Source organism: Tauraco erythrolophus, chromosome 3, assembly GCF_009769465.1.
Source record: "Tauraco erythrolophus isolate bTauEry1 chromosome 3, bTauEry1.pri, whole genome shotgun sequence".
In the NCBI taxonomy this organism is placed as follows: Eukaryota; Metazoa; Chordata; class Aves; order Musophagiformes; family Musophagidae; genus Tauraco; species Tauraco erythrolophus.
The window spans coordinates 24,116,588-24,137,338 of record NC_141467.1 but is presented as its reverse complement, the minus strand read 5'-3'; the positions used below and the strand labels follow the sequence as shown (position 1 = coordinate 24,137,338).

At 40.6% G+C, this 20,751-nt stretch overlaps 1 protein-coding gene across 1 annotated transcript in view; it reads right to left on the bottom strand.

The window, feature by feature from the left end:
- Positions 1-20,751, bottom strand: part of TENT4A (terminal nucleotidyltransferase 4A) — a 64,931-nt gene that overhangs the window by 11,132 nt on the left and 33,048 nt on the right. Inside the window, 3 exon segments of the mRNA XM_086609060.1 lie at positions 577-735; positions 12,535-12,707; positions 12,965-13,065. Coding sequence (XP_086465186.1) covers positions 577-735; positions 12,535-12,707; positions 12,965-13,065 — 433 coding nt within the window.

Genomic DNA, 20,751 nt, shown 5'->3' with positions numbered 1-20,751 from the left:
ATATTTTGGTAGAAAGTCTTGTACACATGCCCATAATTAATTTTCTGTTCTCTACCTTTAAAATGTATTACAGAAAGTCACAAGTGCAGTCAGAGCTGTTCTAATAATTCAAAATCCAGACAACAAAATAAGCCTAGACAGGTCAGTATTGTTTCTTCAGATTCAAAAGCTAGCTTACAGATACACCACCTACATGAAGTTTCTGTTTTAAGAACAGGAAGTTAAATAGTCTTAAGATCTGCAAATATCCCACTGGTTAGGCACCTGGAGTCTCAAATACAACTTAAGGAGTCAGACATCTGACACTCTCTCTTCCACTTATTCCTAGATGTCAGTGTGCAGTGGAAGGGCTCAGATTCAGAGCTGCATCTCAAACACCAAACCCTTTCCTACCCATTCTTCTCCCCACACTTCTGGCACGGCAGATAAGTACTTTTATGATTACATGAAGTTTAGCACATGTTCTATGAAGGTTATCTTCAGAGGTTTTTAGACTGACAGCACAGCGCAAATGATCTACACTTCTGATTTGATCACTTTCTCATGAAAAAGTTGCTCCATTTAGTTGGCTCATACCTGATTACTGGCGGCCATTATCAAGGTTCTCGTAGGCGCAGATTGGGGTTTACCACTTGGCATAGGCAATGCGGGTGGTAAACTGGCCATAAGCTGAGTCGGTGCTTGCAGACTGAACTGGTAAACATTAGGAGCTGTGCAAGGTGGTGTATCAGAATCCTTTTGGCAGAGAAAAAGGGGAAAAGAAAAGCAACTTTACAGAAAGTACAGTATATACAGGCTATGCATGTGAAAATGCACCCCAATATCAACTCATGTGAATACTGTAAAATTTAATAATTTTTTTCAATATTAAAAAATAAAACACAAGCCAGTACTATGTTTATTTTACACATCTAGCAAAAGTTTAACTGAACCTGCATCAAGGAGACAATGTCAACAGGTCTGTCAATTACAGGTCAGATCCAATCAGCAAACTCTAAAGCCAAAGTTATATCTCTACCAAATTTGAATTAAAAGATAGGAATTAAAGTTGGGAAAAAAAAACACGGAACAAGAACAGCGACACTGTTAGTGATACAAGGGCCAGAATTTTAGGTGTCATGACAGAATCCATCCTCTGAACAGAGTTCTGGATTGTACTTATCTGTATGACAAAGTTACTCACTGTAATTCTTATAGTCTTCTCCCACTCTACCCAGCAACAGCAAAGTTAGGGCTCCACCTACCAAGAAACAAGGAGATGGTCTGCCAGTCACGACTAGTATGTGTGCACCAGTCACCCACTTCACAGCTAGTTAGGAGTTCTGTTCCCCTCACTTTCCATCAGAAATTTGAGTAATAATTCTTCAGGGGAAGTAAGATCACAAAAAAAGATACTGTAATGGAACTGATATTACTGATGACTATTCCTCCTCCTTCCAGCCTGACCAACAACAATTACGGATGTGTCACAGGCAGTCATACCAGCGATGTTAAAACACTGTGTGCCTGCAGCACCTAACAGACAGCAAGCACAGACACACAGGTTTATAGGATATACACTCAAGTCTGAAAACACCCAACTGACTGCCTCAGTCCTTAAATGACCAATTATTTTCTAAGTTAAGAAGGCTGAAAAGCAAGCTACAGTCTTTGAAACAACTTTGAACACGGATCTTACTTTTCAGCTAAAACAGAACGGCAACAGATAAGTAAGTAGCTTTCCCCACATTTTACTGCTGCTGTTTACCTTGCCCTTAACTCCAAAGCATTCTGAACTCGAAAATAATGAAAAGAAACTATTTTTTATCCCAAACTACTACTGTTTTTTCCATTCCCAGCCATCTGGCTCAAAGTATAGCAAGAGATGGGGTTTGGCCAATTAGTAGTTTAGAAGTTACCGTATTAAAAGACATTACTGGCTCAGATCATCGAGGATCTTTACTGTTAAAGTAATTACTGAAATATTCCATTGCTCTTTCTCTAAGGATTAATTGCCTGGAAGCAAAGACTCTTCGCTTAAACCAAGCAATGTTTAAATAGACCTCCACCACTATTATTTGCCCTCGCTTTCTAAATGAGATTCTTCGGTTAGAGAATAAGCTGTCTATGAAAATGTTTTCAAGAACAGAAACAAGAAAGTATTTTAAAGCTATTCTTGGGGAAAGGAGAAGGACATTTAAGAGAGACTGACAGCTGTGAATACTATACAGCCTGAGCAATGAACTACTACAAAGCAAAACTTGCATCACAGCTGAAGTGAATACCCACAGTAGAAGCAGTCCTCAATAAAAGTGTCAGCTATTAGAACAATAACTTCTTTATTGGTCCCTATAAAGTTGTGCTTACTAAAAAATAAGTTCTAGAAAGGAGCTACTCTCCTGCTAGGTCAACTAGCGGTAAAAGTTACAGTATGCCTCTGTGAAGCAGTTCCAGATATTTGCATCATGAATTCACTAGAGAGATCATACTGGTAGCAAAAATCTATGCAGAAACTTTAGTCTTATTTATGAGATCAGATGTTTACCATTTAATAAATATGTTCACAGTGGGCAACTACATGCTCTAGCACTGACCGAAAAATTACGCTTAGTTGCATGCACATGCAAAGTCAACTGCCTGGATGAGATGGCATTTTTCTTCTTTGCCCATCCTACAACATTAGCCACGGGAACAGGCTAAGGTCTCTACAAAGACGAAGCTGATGCATTCTTAACTAAGCAGATGTTACCATCAGGTTCAGGGGCAAGAACTTGGATTGCTAAGCTGAAGTTTCTTTGGACACTATTGGTCATGGAATTATTGAAGAGCTTATAAAAAGAGGGAAAATAAAGAGGGGGTAGTCATGTTTGAACAGACAACCCCTGAGCATGTTCACAAGTAACCATGAGCAGGTAGACAGGAGGGAAAAGGGGATCTTACTGACTATCCAAACCAACTCATTACCTTCTGTGACTCAACCTTCACAAACCTGACCAAAGAATAGTTTTGGTGTCTCTTGTCAAAGAATCTCCCCTTTCTCTTCCGCTTCAATACAATTAGACTCCCTGAAGTTTCACACACCTAACCCAAATGGGACACTTCTCATTTGTAAGATTTCTAAGGGGTTTTGTGCAACAAAGTTAACTCCAGTACGGAAGTAACAGCAGATGGAAGAGAAAAGGGAGTCAAATGGTTTAACTGAGACTGGATAAATTTCAGCACAGTGAATCCTGTATTGCTTTATTTTAATTTTGTAATACATATGTTCTTCTGCCTCAGTGTTATTTACTGAGACATATCTCATACAAGTAGATTGTATCTTTCTTCTGTGATGATCCTGGATTGCTAACAGGATTGCTGTATGGAGTTGATATGCTGACTTACCAGCATCAAAATCCTTTTGTGAAGAGCAGCATCACCCTTCTTACTCAGACTAAAAGGTTAACCTCAGTGATCAAAAAACTGAGCCTAATGTGAACAAAACTTACAATCCACAAGCACTCTCTACACTGAGGGACTAAGTCTTGGTCTTCTGGACAGGATTCTCAAGTGTAATGTGCAAACTTAAAGAAGCTCAGAAGATCTACAAGTAAGTAAATGCACACAGCTAATACACTGACACTTCAGATCTATGTCCGGAAGACAAAACCTCTGAGTCTTTCTAGGGCAAGGGCTACAGATCATACTGTAAGAAGATGAATGTAAAATAAAGGGATAAGATCCCTCAATTGATTTTCGCAAATAGTCTAGAAATAAAGCTACAATGACTGCACTAAGAGCCAAGATAAGTTCCTGATCTCTTGAATACTACTACTATGAACACCAATCATACAGAGTCCCTTATTCTGTAAGGAAAATAACTTCTAAAGAGATGCTTTTGGACACAGAGAGACTGCCAGATACAAGTTTATCCAAGTGGGAAGTTTCTATTTTAAAACACACTCTTTAAACCAGTTTCAACTTCCTGAGTAAGAACTTAGTACCTGGAAGGAACATTACTGCTATTCATAGCCTTGATTGAGGACTCTTTTAATTTACCTTAATGTTGGAAAGAAGATAAAGTATGGAAAAGACCTGGAAACTCAAGTGTTAGTGATGAACTCATATCTAACTGCAAATTTTACTTGAGAAATGGGATCCCCTAGTCTTCTGTCTAGACAGACACAGTAAAACACTACAGTTTTATGAAAGATGAAGAGCTGAAGCAATCTTACAATCCAAATTTCTCTTCCTGACATTGCAAGAGAAGAAAATATCCTTTATTGTTCTGCAAAATGCATCTCCCATTATAAAAAGTCCCAGGACCTCATCAGCAAGACCGTATTCACTCACCAGAAGCTCCTTACTAAGTCTGGCCATAAGAGTTTATTTCAATTCCATTAATAACTCAAGGCTTAAGATACAAGGTAAACTGTACTGATACATTCATTCAAGACAATAGTTCAGTTTCCACAAACTCCATATGCATTCAATTATATTCATAAGCTTCCTTTCCATGATTCTAAATGCAAGAAAAAGTGGTGCCTTCTACCTTGTTTCATGATGTAGTCAGTTGAGAAGTTTCAATTGACTGACAGTAGCTGCCATTTTAGAGCTTTCCATTTCCAATACAGTACTTTTTTAAAAAAAGCTGGAGTGGCCTAAAAGTAATTCATGATCCCAGTCTGTTTAACTTTTGGCCCAGTGGTAAAAGTCTTAACTATCCTAGAAGTCAGTAGTCAGAACTCAAAACTTAAACAACAGAATGCAAGTTTCTTGCTAATGTGACACATTTGGGATGTTACACCCCACTCCCCAAGAATGAACTACAGAGGTCTTGGCAAAAAGGTTCTTATCGTTTCCATTCTCCAAACCTCTCCCACTAATGAAACAATTATCTCTTTCCCACAACATTCGGGATCTGGAAGCTGTGAGAGAACAACGACCACTTCAGTAAAAATTGTGCTTCATCTTTGAAAGCAAAGAACTGAAAATAGTGAGGAAACTGGTGTTTATAGTTCGCACTTTACACTATACAGATTTTTTCACGTGATACTCTCCTTTCTTACAATTAAATTTAATAGATAACTGCTGCCAGTCTTACTCCTTTTGCCTCTTCTCCAATTCTGGCCTTCTCCGTTATACCTGCATTAGCAGTTGACATTATTATGAGCCAATTCACAGAGGTGAAACACAGAAACAGCAATCCCCTCTTTACTAGCTTCACCTTCTGAAGCAGGTCACCACAGGATTTGATGAACATCAGTGCAGAAAAGCAAGAACAGCTAGTAAAGGTGTAAAACCACACTCCTTGGAACATAAAGCAACACCAGAAAAATTCAGGCATTTCATAGTTTGGAGCCACGTGCAGGAGCAGAACTTCAGCGCATGCTCTTGCGTGAATGGTTTTAGCCCCAGCATACTTGACTTTGCTTTATAAATCAACCTGCGTCCAAGGTGATTTCATGCATTACAGCCCCCCCTCCATCTCATTTCTTCCACATCAGCCTGTGCCATTTCTGGTTTTGGTAGGTGGAGCCATAACTTTAACTATGGTATAAACAAAGTAGAATTGAGACTAACAAAATTTCTACTTCTATGGGACGTCACAGGGTAGAGAATTTGCATCAATACAGTTAAGCCATTTCCATTTGCCAGCCTATAAACAATACAAAACAGTCTCAAATAAGACACAATTGGTTGATTTTTCTGCCTTTAGGTCAACTGCATTACAAAAGGAAAAAATCTTGGTCATTGTGCTTACAGGAGGGGAAAAGTTAAAGAAGATATATAGGATACACAAGCAAACTGGAAAATACGCATCCTCCAAAAGCATCAGCATTTGTTTTACAGAAAGACAACTAAAAATGTAATTTTATTAGTATCTACCAAGATTAAATACACAGTACCCCTTTAACCTCACCTCATTACAATATGCCAGGCCTGACTGTGGGTTCATTTCACATTTTATCAATACTCACTGTATTTCAGATAAGCCATCTTAAATAAAAAAAGGTCCTAGAAGTGTGTCATTTCAAGTTTCCATTGTTACCCCTAATACTTTCATTTCACAGGCTTTCAGCTGGTCTATATTGTTAAGAGTACAGTAAAATTTTAAGTTAGCATTTTTCAAGTTAAGCACTAAATTATAGGACTCATGCAAGCTGAACATACACCATACTAGAATACAAATATTGAATTTAGGTTTTCTTCCATCCTTAAAATGGCTTAGGTACATCTGTGGGGTTTTTTTTGCAGGGGAGGGAGTGTTAAGATATGGCAAGAATGTGACTAGCCTTTGGCATAAGAAAGCTTGATTTTTAAAAAAAATGTGTGCTTCTCTACTTCGTTGACATCATAGCAGTAAAATCCAATTTTACTTGCTGATTTACACATTCCCTCTGTACCCTTTTCTGCCTAGAATAACTTGCTATTAAATAAAATTACAATTTTGTGTTCAAAATTGTGCCTCCTGCAGCTTTGCAGAAATTTATTCTTACTTCAAGTGGATACAGATAAAAGACTGCTCAAGCAACTGAGACAGAAGAACCGGAGGAGAGCATAAACCAGTATAAAACAACACATGGTCAGAGACACAGGTTAAAAAAACAAAAACAAATGTGGGACTATATGCTGAAAGAGGAAAATAGGCAAAAGTAGGACTGGAAAAATTTGTTCCCCTCTGGTCCACAGAAACAGTCAGTAATCTGCACAGCAAGAATAAGAGAAAAGACCAGAGTTTTAAAGGACTCGAGGCTTTAACTCTTCAATGCCCCAAATCGAACATCAATCAAATGCTTTTCCCTGGTAACATCAGGTTATCTGTGTCTGCACGCTCAGGGTTGCCTACTGCTTTATTTGGAGACAAGCTGGCTGCAACTCAGCACTTAACCTTTAAAGATAGATATGAGGCCTATTCTTTAGAGCACTTGCCTCTATTTCTTCAGGAAGGGGAAAAGGGTAAGATAGAATCTGCATTCTTCTACAAAAAGATGATCAACTATCCATAAACATATTTGAACTGTTACTTTGGTTAGGACATGAGAATATTCATGCATGGAGAAAGAAAGAAGAAAAATCTGTGTCGCTCTTGCTCTCAGACTGAGAATTTTGTTAGGCCACCCCCTTCTGCCCCCTCCTCTCCTACACATACAATTTCAACCGGAACTCTGCAAATCATAGTCATCAAGACAGATTTAACAAGACTACAAGAGCAGCTGTTACAGTAACTATTCTGAAGCATCTGTCCCTCTACTGTAGATAATCACATGCCTTATACCTGTAATTTTAACAGCTTTTAAAAAAGCAACATTTATTAGGACGAGCCATGTCATATACTCTATCACCTCTATCTATGAATAGGGAATGTACAACAGTTCCTGCTAATAAGCTGAAATTCACAGTTTTTGACTAATAGGAAGGAAGGGGAGATGGTGATTCACATGGCTTCATTAAGCATGTTGAGTTCAAGCACTAAGACAATTACTGCAGAGCAAGTTAACAGTTTCAAAGCCAGTGTGGATCTTGCATGCATTCAGCAGAATGATAGGAATAATGAGTATTAGTCTTATCAGTCATATTTATATACTACTCCTGTAATGTAAGCATCCAATCAAAGTACTGAATATGTAATACTTGAAGACAGTGAAAAGACACGTTCCACGAAACACTTAAGGTACTGCTCGGCATATCCCTGAGCTGATGGGGGCAGAACAGTGGACAGATCAAGTACGGAATCTCATGAAAGGTTGTTACAAAGCCTGAACAGCAACAGCTACAGCTTAAAGTTCAAGAACAGTCTGAAAGAACATACTGTAAATGCTACAGAGTTAAATAGAGGCAAGGACTGTGTTCTCCCCCAAACTAGACTACACACATACCTTGTTCACTGAAACTTCAACTACCTTGACATGACTGCACAGTCTGCAAAGTCAGAACTCTTCACAAAATAATCTCGTCATAGAAGCCCAAAGAACATTATCACCAGAAACACCGAGATAAGGTGTATGAAATCTCTTAGATCCAAACTTCTAACAGTCAACTTTGAGATTCTGCGCTGGACTGCGTATGAGATTATACATCCATTAGGCATCAGAAAATAGCTTTAAAACTTTCCTGTGAGCCATTACATCCATTACTGATAGGCAAGTATCACTGTCACATAAAATTATATGCTTTATTTGGCATGACAGCATCAAAACTGCAGCACTAGGAATTATACCAGACCAAAACGAGACTGCAAAAACATAACTAGGATTACTTTTTACTTGGAATAGACTGTTGATCAGGCAGCAGATATTCTCCAGCACCACTTTAGGACTTACTGAGCTAATAAAAAGCAGCTTTCCACAAAGCTTAAGCAACAAAAACTCAGAGTCACCAGTTGCAGAGTGCAGGTCCAGAAAAAAAAGCCCCCAGGCAAAAGAGACATTTTCAAGAGGAATTTGGTCACTACTTAGGCTCTCACACTGACACCTGCAACTAGCCACAACACGCAGAGAGCTGAGGGCGAACATAACTCATTTCATCTGGTTTCAGATTCTCATAACAATAAGTTAACTCAGTACGAAGGTTAAAGTGAGATTTCTTAATGCCAGAAGCTTATTTTCTATTGTGGAACAGTTTGATTCTTGCTCCCATAGAGTAAAAACTCACCCACTTTGCACTGTCCTTGATGGCACAGACATCAAGGAAGCATCTTCCATTATTCACTTCAGCATTTGTTGGATCACATGGGAACACGTACTATTTTGCAACTTACCTGTTCGCACGAATGAGTGAAGAATACATACTGCCCTTTTGTCAGGGCATCATGTGGTGTTTTGAGTACCAGCAGAATGCTTCATTCAGAAAAGACTTACTACATAGATCAGTTTGATAATTAACAGAATCCAGAAACATGTATGTGCAGTCAAATACATTCTGATGATCAGATTCCTTGCATCCACAGGTTTATTTCCATATGTTCCTCAGTCTGCTCCTGATCACTAATACTTACATTCTTCACATAGCTGAGGTAACAGGATGCCAACTTTAGTACTCAGTATTTTGCAAGGATCTACGTCAGAAGTGCCAGTGAGAGAGCCAGGGCTCTATATTGACATGCACAGTAAGACAAACTCAAACTGAGCAGCTATCTCACTAATAGCAATAGCAATACCAGAAGACAGATTTCTCTTCTACACAGTCTTTGATCGAAAATTTACTGGTCCTTACAAAAGCTTTCTTTTGTCACAAAGACTTCACAGTTTGCTACGACGCTTAACAAAAGACAGTACAACTAGAATTCACCAACCAGATAGCGCTAGCATAAGGCAATACCTTTGCCACCTTGGAAAAATCCATAAACGGATACTTTTTGTACAAATTATTATTTAGTCTCACTAGATCCAGTTCTTAGTTTTGGGCCAGAAGTGTGTTCCCCTGCAAACTAGTCCTGGACCTGCAGAGATGAAAGCAATCATTCTCCTGAATTTGAGGCAGCGTACTGAGGAAAAGTGTATATGTCTAAAATACACAGGGGAAACCTCGAAGGAGGGAGTTCTCTTGCTCCTCAGAGCCACACAAGTTCTCATCTTCAAAAGGTTACCATCAGTACGGTTCCCAAAGGGAAGAAAGAACTCAGGGTATTAACTTTAACCTCTTATATCCCTACATTTCCTTTTTTCTGAGTATGTACAAAGTTGAGAGGCTGACTTCTCAACGTTAGCTCTGGTTTATGCCAATCCCGTCTCCAGAAAAAACTGCTCCTTTTTATTGTTCTATTCTGACACCTGTTCTCCTGTTGCTGGGATAAATCTATAACCATTGCTACCTCTGCAGTGCCTGTAAGTCCAAGACACCAGGAGCCTTGTCTATTCAGCTGCTGAGCCATATTTACAGAATATAAGGCAAAATCTGTAATGCTGCCAGAACTTCAAGGAAGCAAATCTTTAAAAACTGTACAGCATGCTGTATTACAACCAACTATTAAGCTATAGGATTTAATAAAAATTCTATGTCCTGATGAGCAATAGTGTACTGCTTTGATAATGCTTGTAAGCTTAACACATACTGCCAGTATTGCTTCCAGGACATGTTGGTGAATACAGGCAAGGCCCCCAGACTTATGGCTGGTGTACAGCGATGTGACGACTTCAGAATACAGCTACCTCTGTGCTAGAGTGGACGGCTGGAATACCTGAACTTCAGCAGAAGCTGAAGTTCAGAGAGGAGCAATATGACCAAGTCAAGTCACAAGTTGCCAAGCCTATTTCCTCCTCCTCAACATATATAAGTTGACTTCTATTATATGGTAGACGGATCTCAGAAAGGTCAAGGTGCAGCTGATCACTATTACCAGTGAAACTTCAGCAGTAAATTGAAACGCAAATGCACTATCGAGTCCCTTTAATTTGACAGCTAGGATCTTGTAATTAATACAGAGCAAAAGATATTCTGCAGTCATGCAAAGTACACCTCCAGAAACAGTGTCTTGATGCAGATATTGTGCTGAAGGTTAACAGTGACATCACAGGGATGAATGTTTTGCTATTAAAATAAAACCTTAATTATTGGGAAGAGATCAGCAAACTGCCAACCTAGGATCTCCCCATCTCCTGCATTTTCTTTATAATCTGTACCCTGCTTCTCGTCTTCAGTATCAGAGAAGTTCAGAAGGTATACTGTAAATGAATACAGAATCATTCCTGAAGAAGAATCCTTAACAAGATCAGAGCTAACACTACATATAACCCTACAGTGATGAGATGCACCGTATTCATATTATTTTGTTCTGAAGCTGGTACCAAAGTTCACTGCATCCTACGTATTTGCAGCACACTAGAAGCTTTGGCACAAATACCAGTTGTCACACACGCTAGATATTCTTTTGCTGGAACCTAGGCATACTATCATGCCAGACCATGCCACAGATAGCCTCTTCAGCTCCAGCAGAATAGCCTTCTCTTCCTGAATCAGGTGCAGCTCAGGACATTAAGACAAACTTTTTGCAAACAGATACGCACTACTCCACTTTGGAATGTTGCCCTCTCTCCCCTCAAGGACCTGTTTGTGTTTGATAGATTCTGCTCAACCAGAATTTTCTCATCCTCACACATTCAAGTGTGAGTAGGATGAACTCATCAGTTATTTGTCAGAAACCGGCCATGTCATTCCAAAATCGGATTAACATGGTGGCAGTCTAAGGACACAATACCAATAAACAACAAAAGCTTAGAGTCTGTCACAAGCACATGGGCATAAGGCTTTTTATTCTGTTAAAAAGGGCAGCACCTCCATTTATTTTGTGGATGACCGAACTGATTGCAGGTCTTTCTTATTGAGAGCTTCCTTTTCACTTTTCATTCATTTCTGACATTAGGCAATAAAGTTTCACCTTCAACGTCAGGCCAAAAGGGACTAAGGGGAGGTCATAACCACTCACCATCAATTATGTTGGGAGTGCACAAGTAAATATTTGCATTTTCTCTAAGACTCACTATAGCAAAATCTTTCTCACTGACATACTCAAACCAGGAGCATGACTAGTAGTATCACTGGCAAGCATCATGCTGTTCTTTTTCCATTAGCCAGGTAGTGCAACTAAAGCATTTAACCATATTTACTAGAGGAGGAGTGAAAAGATAATTCAACACAGAAAATTCAGTAGCATAAAGGAATTTCAGAAAGTAACCAGAACATGTAAAGAAAGCGCTTATCCCTCATAAGTTATTAAATTTTTATTGAATACAATTCCCAAGTTTTAATTCCTTATTTGACTAGTTTTTGAAAGCAGTCAAGAAACAGGTACTTGGACCTCTCTTGGCATCATCCAGTTATTTACTATTCTAGTTAGCTGGATATTACACCTTGTCTCTACCTAGCACAGAATGCTTCAGCAGATTTATAACAAGCACCTCATGACACGCAATACAGTTTTATGCTTCATAATCTGCACTGCCCAATTCCATGTTGCTTTGAGTCCATATCAAAACAAAAACACCTTATAGAACCTTAAAGGTCTTGGAACATACTTAAAAAGACGACAGACTGCTATTCCAGAAAGTTAGAGTAACGCCCAGAAATTACTTTCAAATTGCCCTTTCAAACAAGGAAGCTGACAGCGAGACTTTACATATGAGGGCCCCATTACCATTAAAACATGAACTGACTGCTTGGCTGAAAATAGTAAGGAATATTATTCACCTTCATAGCACAATATGATGTTCATGTTCAGTTTAGGGTGTGGGAAAAAAGGACCGGAATTTGACACTGGGAGATTTTACTCGATGGGAAGATTTATGAAGATATACTTCTACACTTACTCACTTAGCTACTGTTAACTTGGGTTTTTGTATTTTATTACATCTAACTACTACCACAAAGAGTACCAAAACATTTAGGATGGAATTCAGACCCATTTAATTTAATGAAAAAATATTTGATTTCAGTATTTTCTGAGAAAGGGAAGGTATTAACTTGCTGCGGCAGCTTAGAGATAGCGTCACCTTAACTGCTGTTGTATCAGTAGAGGCTTTGAAGAGCATGATAAACTTTGCTTCTCATTAGTTTAACCCATTAAAAGAAAAAGCTTACAATGTCACTGCCGGAGAGCGATGACACAGAAGAGGCAGATGAGCCAGAGGATAACTGTTGCGTACTAGCCAATGACAGAGCCAAGCGTTGGTTGTAAGATGGTTCAGAGTCTCTGTTCTGTTGCTGTTCCCCATTGCACGGAGCTATCTGGTCTCTTATTTTCAACCTATTATCTGTTAACAGAAAACATAAGTATCATTTAAGAGCACACAGTACAAACACATGGGCCTTGAAGTCTAAGAAGAGCTGCAGTTTAACAAGCTAATTGAAAAACAGGCTCAAAGAAAACTAGGCTTGGGTTAGGAAGTTACAAATTCCTTTTATTTCTTCCTGCATACCTGGAAGTGACTAATTTTGAGGTATGAGTATTTTGAATTACATCAAATTCAAGAAAAAAATTAAGGTGGTTTAAGATTCCTGCTATACCTACCAAGTTCAGGTGATAAATTAATTTTGCTCCCCCACTTCTTTTTAATCCAGGCCCTGTAGTCAATCACTTCTTGGGTCACTTTGATGATTCTACCTAATGTGCTAAAAAAATTTTTCAATTAAGTATTAAACAAAGACTGTTGGTTACATATTTGCAAGCATTTCAACAATCAATCATATTATGCTAAAAGTCAGTTTAAGATATTCCTACCTAAAGAATCCTTTTGAACTTTCATTTTCTTAGCACACCATTTGATCCACTGAAGCATCAAAATTTTTAAATTTGTATATTACTTTTCTTCTACCATACTAACATGCAAGCACTGACATATAGGTAAGATTTTTACTCTGTATTTCTAAAGGGAGTGGATCTCAATTACCAAGAATGTACATGCAGATACCAGTGTTCTTGCATTTCTCCATACAGAAAATATTTTTTTTTCCCACAGAATCTGGATTACAACAGTTATGGGATGCACTGAAGACATTAACATCCCAGCCCCACAGCTGACCTTCACACTGAAGACAGATGATCTTCACTAGTCCTTACTTACAGATTTACAAGACAATTTAGAAGGTGTTAGATCCCCGCAATTATAAAGGAAGTACCATGGATCATGAGGTAGTGGAAATGAGAAACAGGCTGGCTCCAAAACCAGAATAAGTTAGAATTTAAGAAAATTCGTAACAGTAAGTAGTTCAGAGAAAAAGCCTACCTGGCCCTGCCAAACAGTGACCAATTATCAACAAGTATAAAGTAGTACTTTTCCAACATACCTTCCCAACATTCAGCTATTTGAATTGTACTACTTCTTGAGCAGGAGTACTTTCAAGCTTTCCTTTCATCAGAGATTAGTGGCTGAAACACTAACTTTAAAATCCATGCTCAAGACACATGAAGGACTGACTATTTTACAAAAAGAGGCTGTGAAAAGTTATCATCTTGGAGAAGATAATGTTATTTTAGTTTTGAAATTCTTCAAGGGTTACAATAAGACTTATTTCGTATTTCACATCATAAAGGTACATTGTACCTGTACGGGAATTTTCTTTTGGATTAGATGTATAATGGGAAGGGAGGACATAGATAGCCTAAATGTATTTAGACTACCTTTATTACATCATTTCATATTTACACTTCAAAAAGGAGGAGTATTTCTCCTACTGGCTTAGGGATTACTATTTCATGCAAGATTAAATACCACATGTTCCATGTTTAGTCTTCCAACTTTAAAGACATGTCAGTGCATTAGTATGAGAAGAGGCAGTCCAGCATTTTAAGCAAACATTGAACCAAATAGTATCATCTAAGTTACAAGTTCAACAGCTGCAGAAGGGCCTCACGGGCATAATGACTGTTATCCACCATTTTATTTATGTAATGTAGATAAAACAATGCATGAAGGAAAATAAAATCTTGCGGTTTACATGAAGAATTAAAGGTGTGATTGTCACTCAGCAACTAAAGATCTGGAAACAACAGTTCAATAGCTAAGTAGAGCACATTAAGAAAGGAAGAAATAAAACAGAGGATAGTATTTTGTCAGTGTACGCTCCCATGACACAAAACCATTTAAAATACTCGATGCAGTCCCGGTTTCTCAATCTCACAAAGGAAGTTAAGCCAAAGGAGACAGAATGAAGACAGGGTCATCCCTGTCCCAATACTGCAGAGAATCAGCTGTGGCCCTGAAGTTGCAGTTCCCAAGACAGCAATGCCAGTATGCGACTAAATATACACGTGCTAGGTCTCTTCAGCACTGGGACAGAGCAGGAAATCTTGCAGCTAAAGAGTTTTATCTGAGAATATCTTCAAAAAGATTTGAGCTTTTATTCCAAGATAACCTAGAAATTTCACAGCTACCACCAGCTATGTAAGGTCTTAGAACCTGAAAATGAACATGGACTGAATAACACAAGGTCTTATGAAGGAGTTTGTCTAGTCTGAAGCTTCTTGGAGTACTTTCTCAGAAGCAAAATGAATAGTCATGCCTTCATATACTAGAAGAAAATGAATGATATAGGACAGTATTTTTATCAGCCTGGGTGACTGATAGACCAAAAATGCCTGCCATCAAATAGGTGTAAAGGGTAAAACTACTGCTACACCAAAAGTTATGGTAGAGTTGCACATACAGAGCCTGGGAATCTCTTCTCTCACTAGCTCCTTCCACAGAGAATAGAGAACAAAGCCCCCAACTCTTGTCTTTGGTAGAAAGGTAGAAAAAAAGAAATTCACTAAGTTATCAGGTCAGGAGTTCAAAGGCATACCCACACTAGATTGCTCATACACAAACATTAGAAACATTCACTATAAGACATCAGAAACTAAAAGGTGATTATGGCTATACTGCCATATACTTAATATAGCAGCCAAGAAAGAGGAAGCAAGTGTGATCAAACTAGATACTGCTCTCAAAAGAACACTATTTCATTTGCATGGGGCTCAAGCACTCCACAGGGTTAGAGGACAATTTTAAAATAAACATTTAAAAATTGTGCTTATATCTGTTTTCAACACTGAAAACACTTAGGAACAAAAAAACCTATTAATCTACTCTGCCTTTAGTATGAAGAAATTCCATGCTTCTGGGTTTCTTTTTTTTGGCTGAGACCAGAATTTATACAGAAATATGAGATACTCCCACAAATCTCCAAAGATGCTTATTTGGAAGACGTGGAAAAAACCAGTTAACTGGTTAATAAAATTAAACAGCTCTCCTATGAAAGATGCTCCTTTAACATTTTTCCCTTAATATTATCGTACAGTAAAACCAGGAATAAGTTATTTACATACCTAGTTTACTTTATGATAAGAGCTTAGAAGCTCCTCTTTTTACACGCTGCAAGCCCTCAGTTCACAGGGACACTTTCTAGCTGTCATTACAGTACAACTACAGTGCAAATAAATCTTAAGATCACTCTTAAAAGGCTCAGATTACTGACATAATCAGTAAAATCAAATATCGAAAGCTCCAGCCAAGATGTACATGAACAAGTGAGTAGCAGAGGAGGGAAAAACATCAATTCTGGGAAAGAACAGTTAAAATAGCTGTTTAGTAGGCCTTAATTGAACTTACAAAATATCCCCTTGGTATTAAAAGGACAATATAAACTAAAAGCAGACTAAAGAGCATCTGAGAAAGATCTACTGGAGGATGAGGATTTGTTTAGCAACAAAAGGAGGGCTAAGGAGAATCGCCATCCTTTATTGGACATGGGGTGAAACAGTGACAAAGGATGAGGAAAAGGCTGAGGTATTGGCTGAGGTACTTAACGCCTTCTTTGCCTCAGTGTTTATTTGTAAGACCAGTTGTTCTCTGGGTACCCAGTCCACTGCACTGGAAGACAGGGATAGGGAGCAGAATGAAGCCCCCATAATCCAAGGGGAAACGGTTAGCGACCTGCTACACCGCTTAGACACACACAGGTCTATCGGGCCAGATGGGATCCAGCCAAGGGTACTGAGAGAGCTGGCAGAAATGCTCACCAAGCCACTTTCCATCATTTATCAGCAGCCCTGGCTAACCTGGGAGGTCTCAGTTGACTGGAGGTTAGCAAACGCGGCACCGGTCTATAAGAAGGGCCAGAAGGATTCTTTCAGTCTTTGCTCACAAGCTAGCAGGGCTCACTGACAGAGCTTCAAATTAGACTTTAAGGGGGAGGGGGATAACATTATGGGTTTGCCCATGACAAGCTGTGGGATGACACAGCAAGGTTAGAGAGACAGGGTGCTAGCAAGGGCCTTCATCCTGTTGCTCTGAGAAGTGCCGACTACACTGGAGCGCAGCTGAAATCTTACAAAGATGAGTCAGGAGCTCCTGAAGTAATAGAAGCCAATATGGGAACACTAGTGAAATCCCTCAAAGGACTTAAGGGGTGTTCCTCTAAGAAGGTGACACTGTCATTAGCCCAGCTGAAGTGTCTCTTCAGTATGGGCAAGGAACAGGAGGAGTTGGAAGCCATCATGCTGCTAAAAAGCTACAACCTAGTTGTCATTACCAAAAGTTGGTGGGACAAATCCCATGACTGGAGTGCTACAGGCTGTTCAGCAGGGACAGGTAAGGAAGGAGAGGCAGAGGCATTGTCCTCTACATGAAGTGGATACAATGTGAAGAGCTGTCTCTGAAGAACAGCCACAAGCTGGCTGAAAGCTTACGGGTAAAAATTAGAGACAGAGGCAAAGGGAACCTTGTGGTTGGTGTCTACACTTGGCCACCTGATCAAAGTGGAGCCTCTACTGATGAGGCCTTCTTACTCCAGCTACAGAAGGCATCTTGCTCACAGGCTCTCATTCTGCTGGGAGACTTCAACCACCCCAACATCTTCTGGCAAAGTAGCACGGTGAGCTGTAGGCAATCCAGGAGACTCCTAGAGTGCATTGAGGATAACTTCTTAAGCCAGGTAACAGACAGTCCTACTAGAGGGGGTGCAACCAACACAAGTGAGCTAATCAGTGATGTCAAGATTGGAGGCAGCAGAGGCTGCAGTGATCACACACTGGTGGAGTTTGTAGCACTGAGGGATATGGGTCAGGCAAAGAATAAAGCCAAGACTCTGAATTTTAGGAAAGCAAACTTCTGTCTCTTCAAGGAGTTAGTCAACAGGACCCACTGGGAAACTGTGCTCAGGAACAAGGGAGCAGAACAGAGCTGGCAGATGTTTAAGGATGCTTTCCATAGACCACAAGAACTCTCAATCCCCAGGTGTAAGAAATCAAGAAAGGAAGGCAAGAGACCAGGATGGATGAGTCAAGACCTGCAGGTCAAGCTAAAGGGCAAGAAGGAAACGCACAGGCAGTGGAAACCAGGACAGTTATCGTGGGAAGAGTATAGGAATACTGCCCAGCTGTGTAGGGATGGGGTCAGGAAGGCCAAGCCATAGCTGGAGCTGAACTTGGCAAGGGATGCAAAGAATAATAAGAAGGATTTCTATAGATATGTCAGCCAGAAAAGGAAGGTCAAAGAAAGCATAAACTCCCTGATAAGCAAGACTGGCAAACTGGTAACAACAGACAAAGAGAAGGATGAAGTACTCCACTTTTTTTGCCTCAGTTTTCTCCAGCAACCTCTCTTCCCACACCTCTCAAGTGGATGGACCGCAAGGCAGAGACTAGGGGAGCAAAGTCCCTCCCACTATAAAAGATGATCAGGTTTGTGACCACCTGAGGAACCTGAAGGTACGTAAGTCTATGTGACCTAACAAGATATCTCCCAGAGTCTTGAGGGAACTGGCTAATGTAGTTGCCAAGCAACTCTGCATGATATTTGAAAAGTCATGGCAGTCAGGTGAACTCCCCGGTGACTGGAAAAAGAAAAATATTGCATCCATTTTTAAAAAGGGTAAAATACTGACCTGTCAGCCTCATCTCTCTGCCTGGGAAGATCATGGAACAGATCTTCCTAGGAGCTATGCTAAGGTACCTGGAGGACAGGGAGGCGATTCCAGACAGTCAGCATGGCTTCACCAAGGGCAAGTCCTGCCTGACCAACCTAGTGGCCTTCTGTGATAGAGTAATTACATCGGTGGACACGGAAGAGCTACGGATGTCATGTCTTAACTTCTGTAAGGCCTTTAAAACAGTCCCCCACAACATTCTTCTGAGCTGGAGAGATATGGATTTGATAGGTGGACTGTTTGGTGGATGAGGAATTGGTTGGGTGGTTGCATTCAGAGGGTAGTGGTCAATAGTTCAATGTCCAGATGGAGATCAATGACAAGGGGTGTCCCTCAGGGGTCCATATTGGGACCAGTACTGTTTTATATCTTCATCAGTGACATGGACAGTGGGATAGAGTGCACCGTCAGCAAGTTTACAGACAACACCAAGCCGAGTGGTGTAACTGACAAACCTGAGGGACAGGATGCCATCCAGAGGGACCTGGACAGACTTGAGAAGCGAGGCTGTGTGAACCTCATGAGATTCAACAAGGTCAAGTGCAAGGTCCTGCACATGAGTCAGGACAATCCTCAGTACTGATACAGTCCAGGGGATGAAGCAATTGAGACAGCCCTGCAGAAATGGACTTGGGGACACTGGTAGATAAAAATCTGGACATGAGCCGGCAATGTGCAGTCACAGCCCAGAATGCCAACTGTATCCTGGGGTGCACCAAAAGAAGCATGGCCAGCAGATCAAGGGATTTGATTCTCCCTCTCTGCTCCATGCTGGTGAGAACCCACCTGGAGTACTGCGTTCAGCTCTGGAGTCCTCAGCACAGGAAAGACATGGATCTTTTGGAGCGAGCTCAGAGGAGGGCTACAAAAATACCAGAAGAATGGAACACCTCTCCCACGAAGAAAGGCAGAGAAAGTTGGAGTTGTTCAGCCTGGAGAAGAAAAGGCTGCAGGGAAACCTTATTGCAGCCTTTCAGTACTTAAAGGGGGCCTATAAGATGGGGACAAACTTTTTAGTAGGGCTTCTTGTGACAGGACAAGGGGCAATGGTTTTAAACTGAAAGAGGGTAGATCCAAACTAGATATAAGGAAGAAATGTTTTTACAATGCAGATGGTGAAACACAGATGGCAACACAGTTGCCCAGAGAAACAGTAGATGCCCCATCCCTGGAAACATTCAAGGTCAGGTTGAACTGGGCTCTGAGCAATCTGATCTGGCTGAAGACGTTTCTGTTTACTACAGAGAGGTGGGACTAGATGACCTTTAAAGGTCCCTTCCAACCCAAACTATTCTACGACTCTAAGAAGGATTTGAGGAACTACAGGCCTATCAGTCTGACCTTGGTGCCAGGGAAGGTTATAGAGCAGGTCATCTCGAGTGCCGTCACATGGCATGCACAGGACAACCAGCTTAACAGGTCCAGTCAGCATGGGTTTATGAAAGGCAGGTCCTACTTGACTAGCCTAATCTCCTTCTATGACAAGGCGACCCACATAATGGATGAGGGAAAGGCTGTGAATGTTGTCTACCTAGACTTTAGTAAAGCCTTGACACCATTTCCCACAGCATTCTTATGAAGAAACTGGCTGCTCGTGGCTTGGACAGGCATACACTTCACTAGGTAAAAAAACAGTCTAGTTGGCGGGTGGTGCTCCCCAGGGCTCAGTGTTGGGGCCAGTTCTCTTTAACATCTTTATCAATGATCTGGACGAGGGGATCGAGTGCACCCTCAGTAAGCTTGCAGATGACAGCAAGCTGAGTGGGAGTTTTGATCTGCTTGAGGGTAGAAAGGCTCTACAGAGAGATCTGGACACACTGGATTGATAGGACGAGGCCAACTGTATAAGGTTCAACAAGGCTAAGTGTCAAGTCCTGCATTTGGGTCACAACAACCCCACACAACACTACAAGGCTGGGAAAGAGTGGCCAGAAAGCTGCCCGGCAGAAAAGCACGCCAGGGTGTTGATCAACAGCCAGCTGAATATGAGCCAGCCGTGTGCCCAGGTGGCCAGGAAAGCCAATAGCATCCTGGCTTGTATCAAAAATAGTGTGGCCAACAGGACTAGGGAAGTGATTGTCCCCCTGTACTAGGCACTGGTGAGGCTGCACCTCAAATACTGTAGAGAGGGGTCCAAAACCGAACAAGACAGACACTGAGGTGCTGGAGCGTGTCCAAAGAAGGGCAATGAAGCTGGTGAAGGGTCTAGAGCACAACTGTTATGAGAAGCATCTGAGAAAACTGAGGTTGTTCAGTCTAGAGAAAACAAGGTTCAGGGGAGACCTTATCACTCTCTACAACTACCTGAAAGGAGGTTGTGGCAAGGTGGGTGTCAGTCTCTTCTCCCAAGTAGCAAGTGACAAGACAAGAGGAAATGGCCTGAAGTTGCAC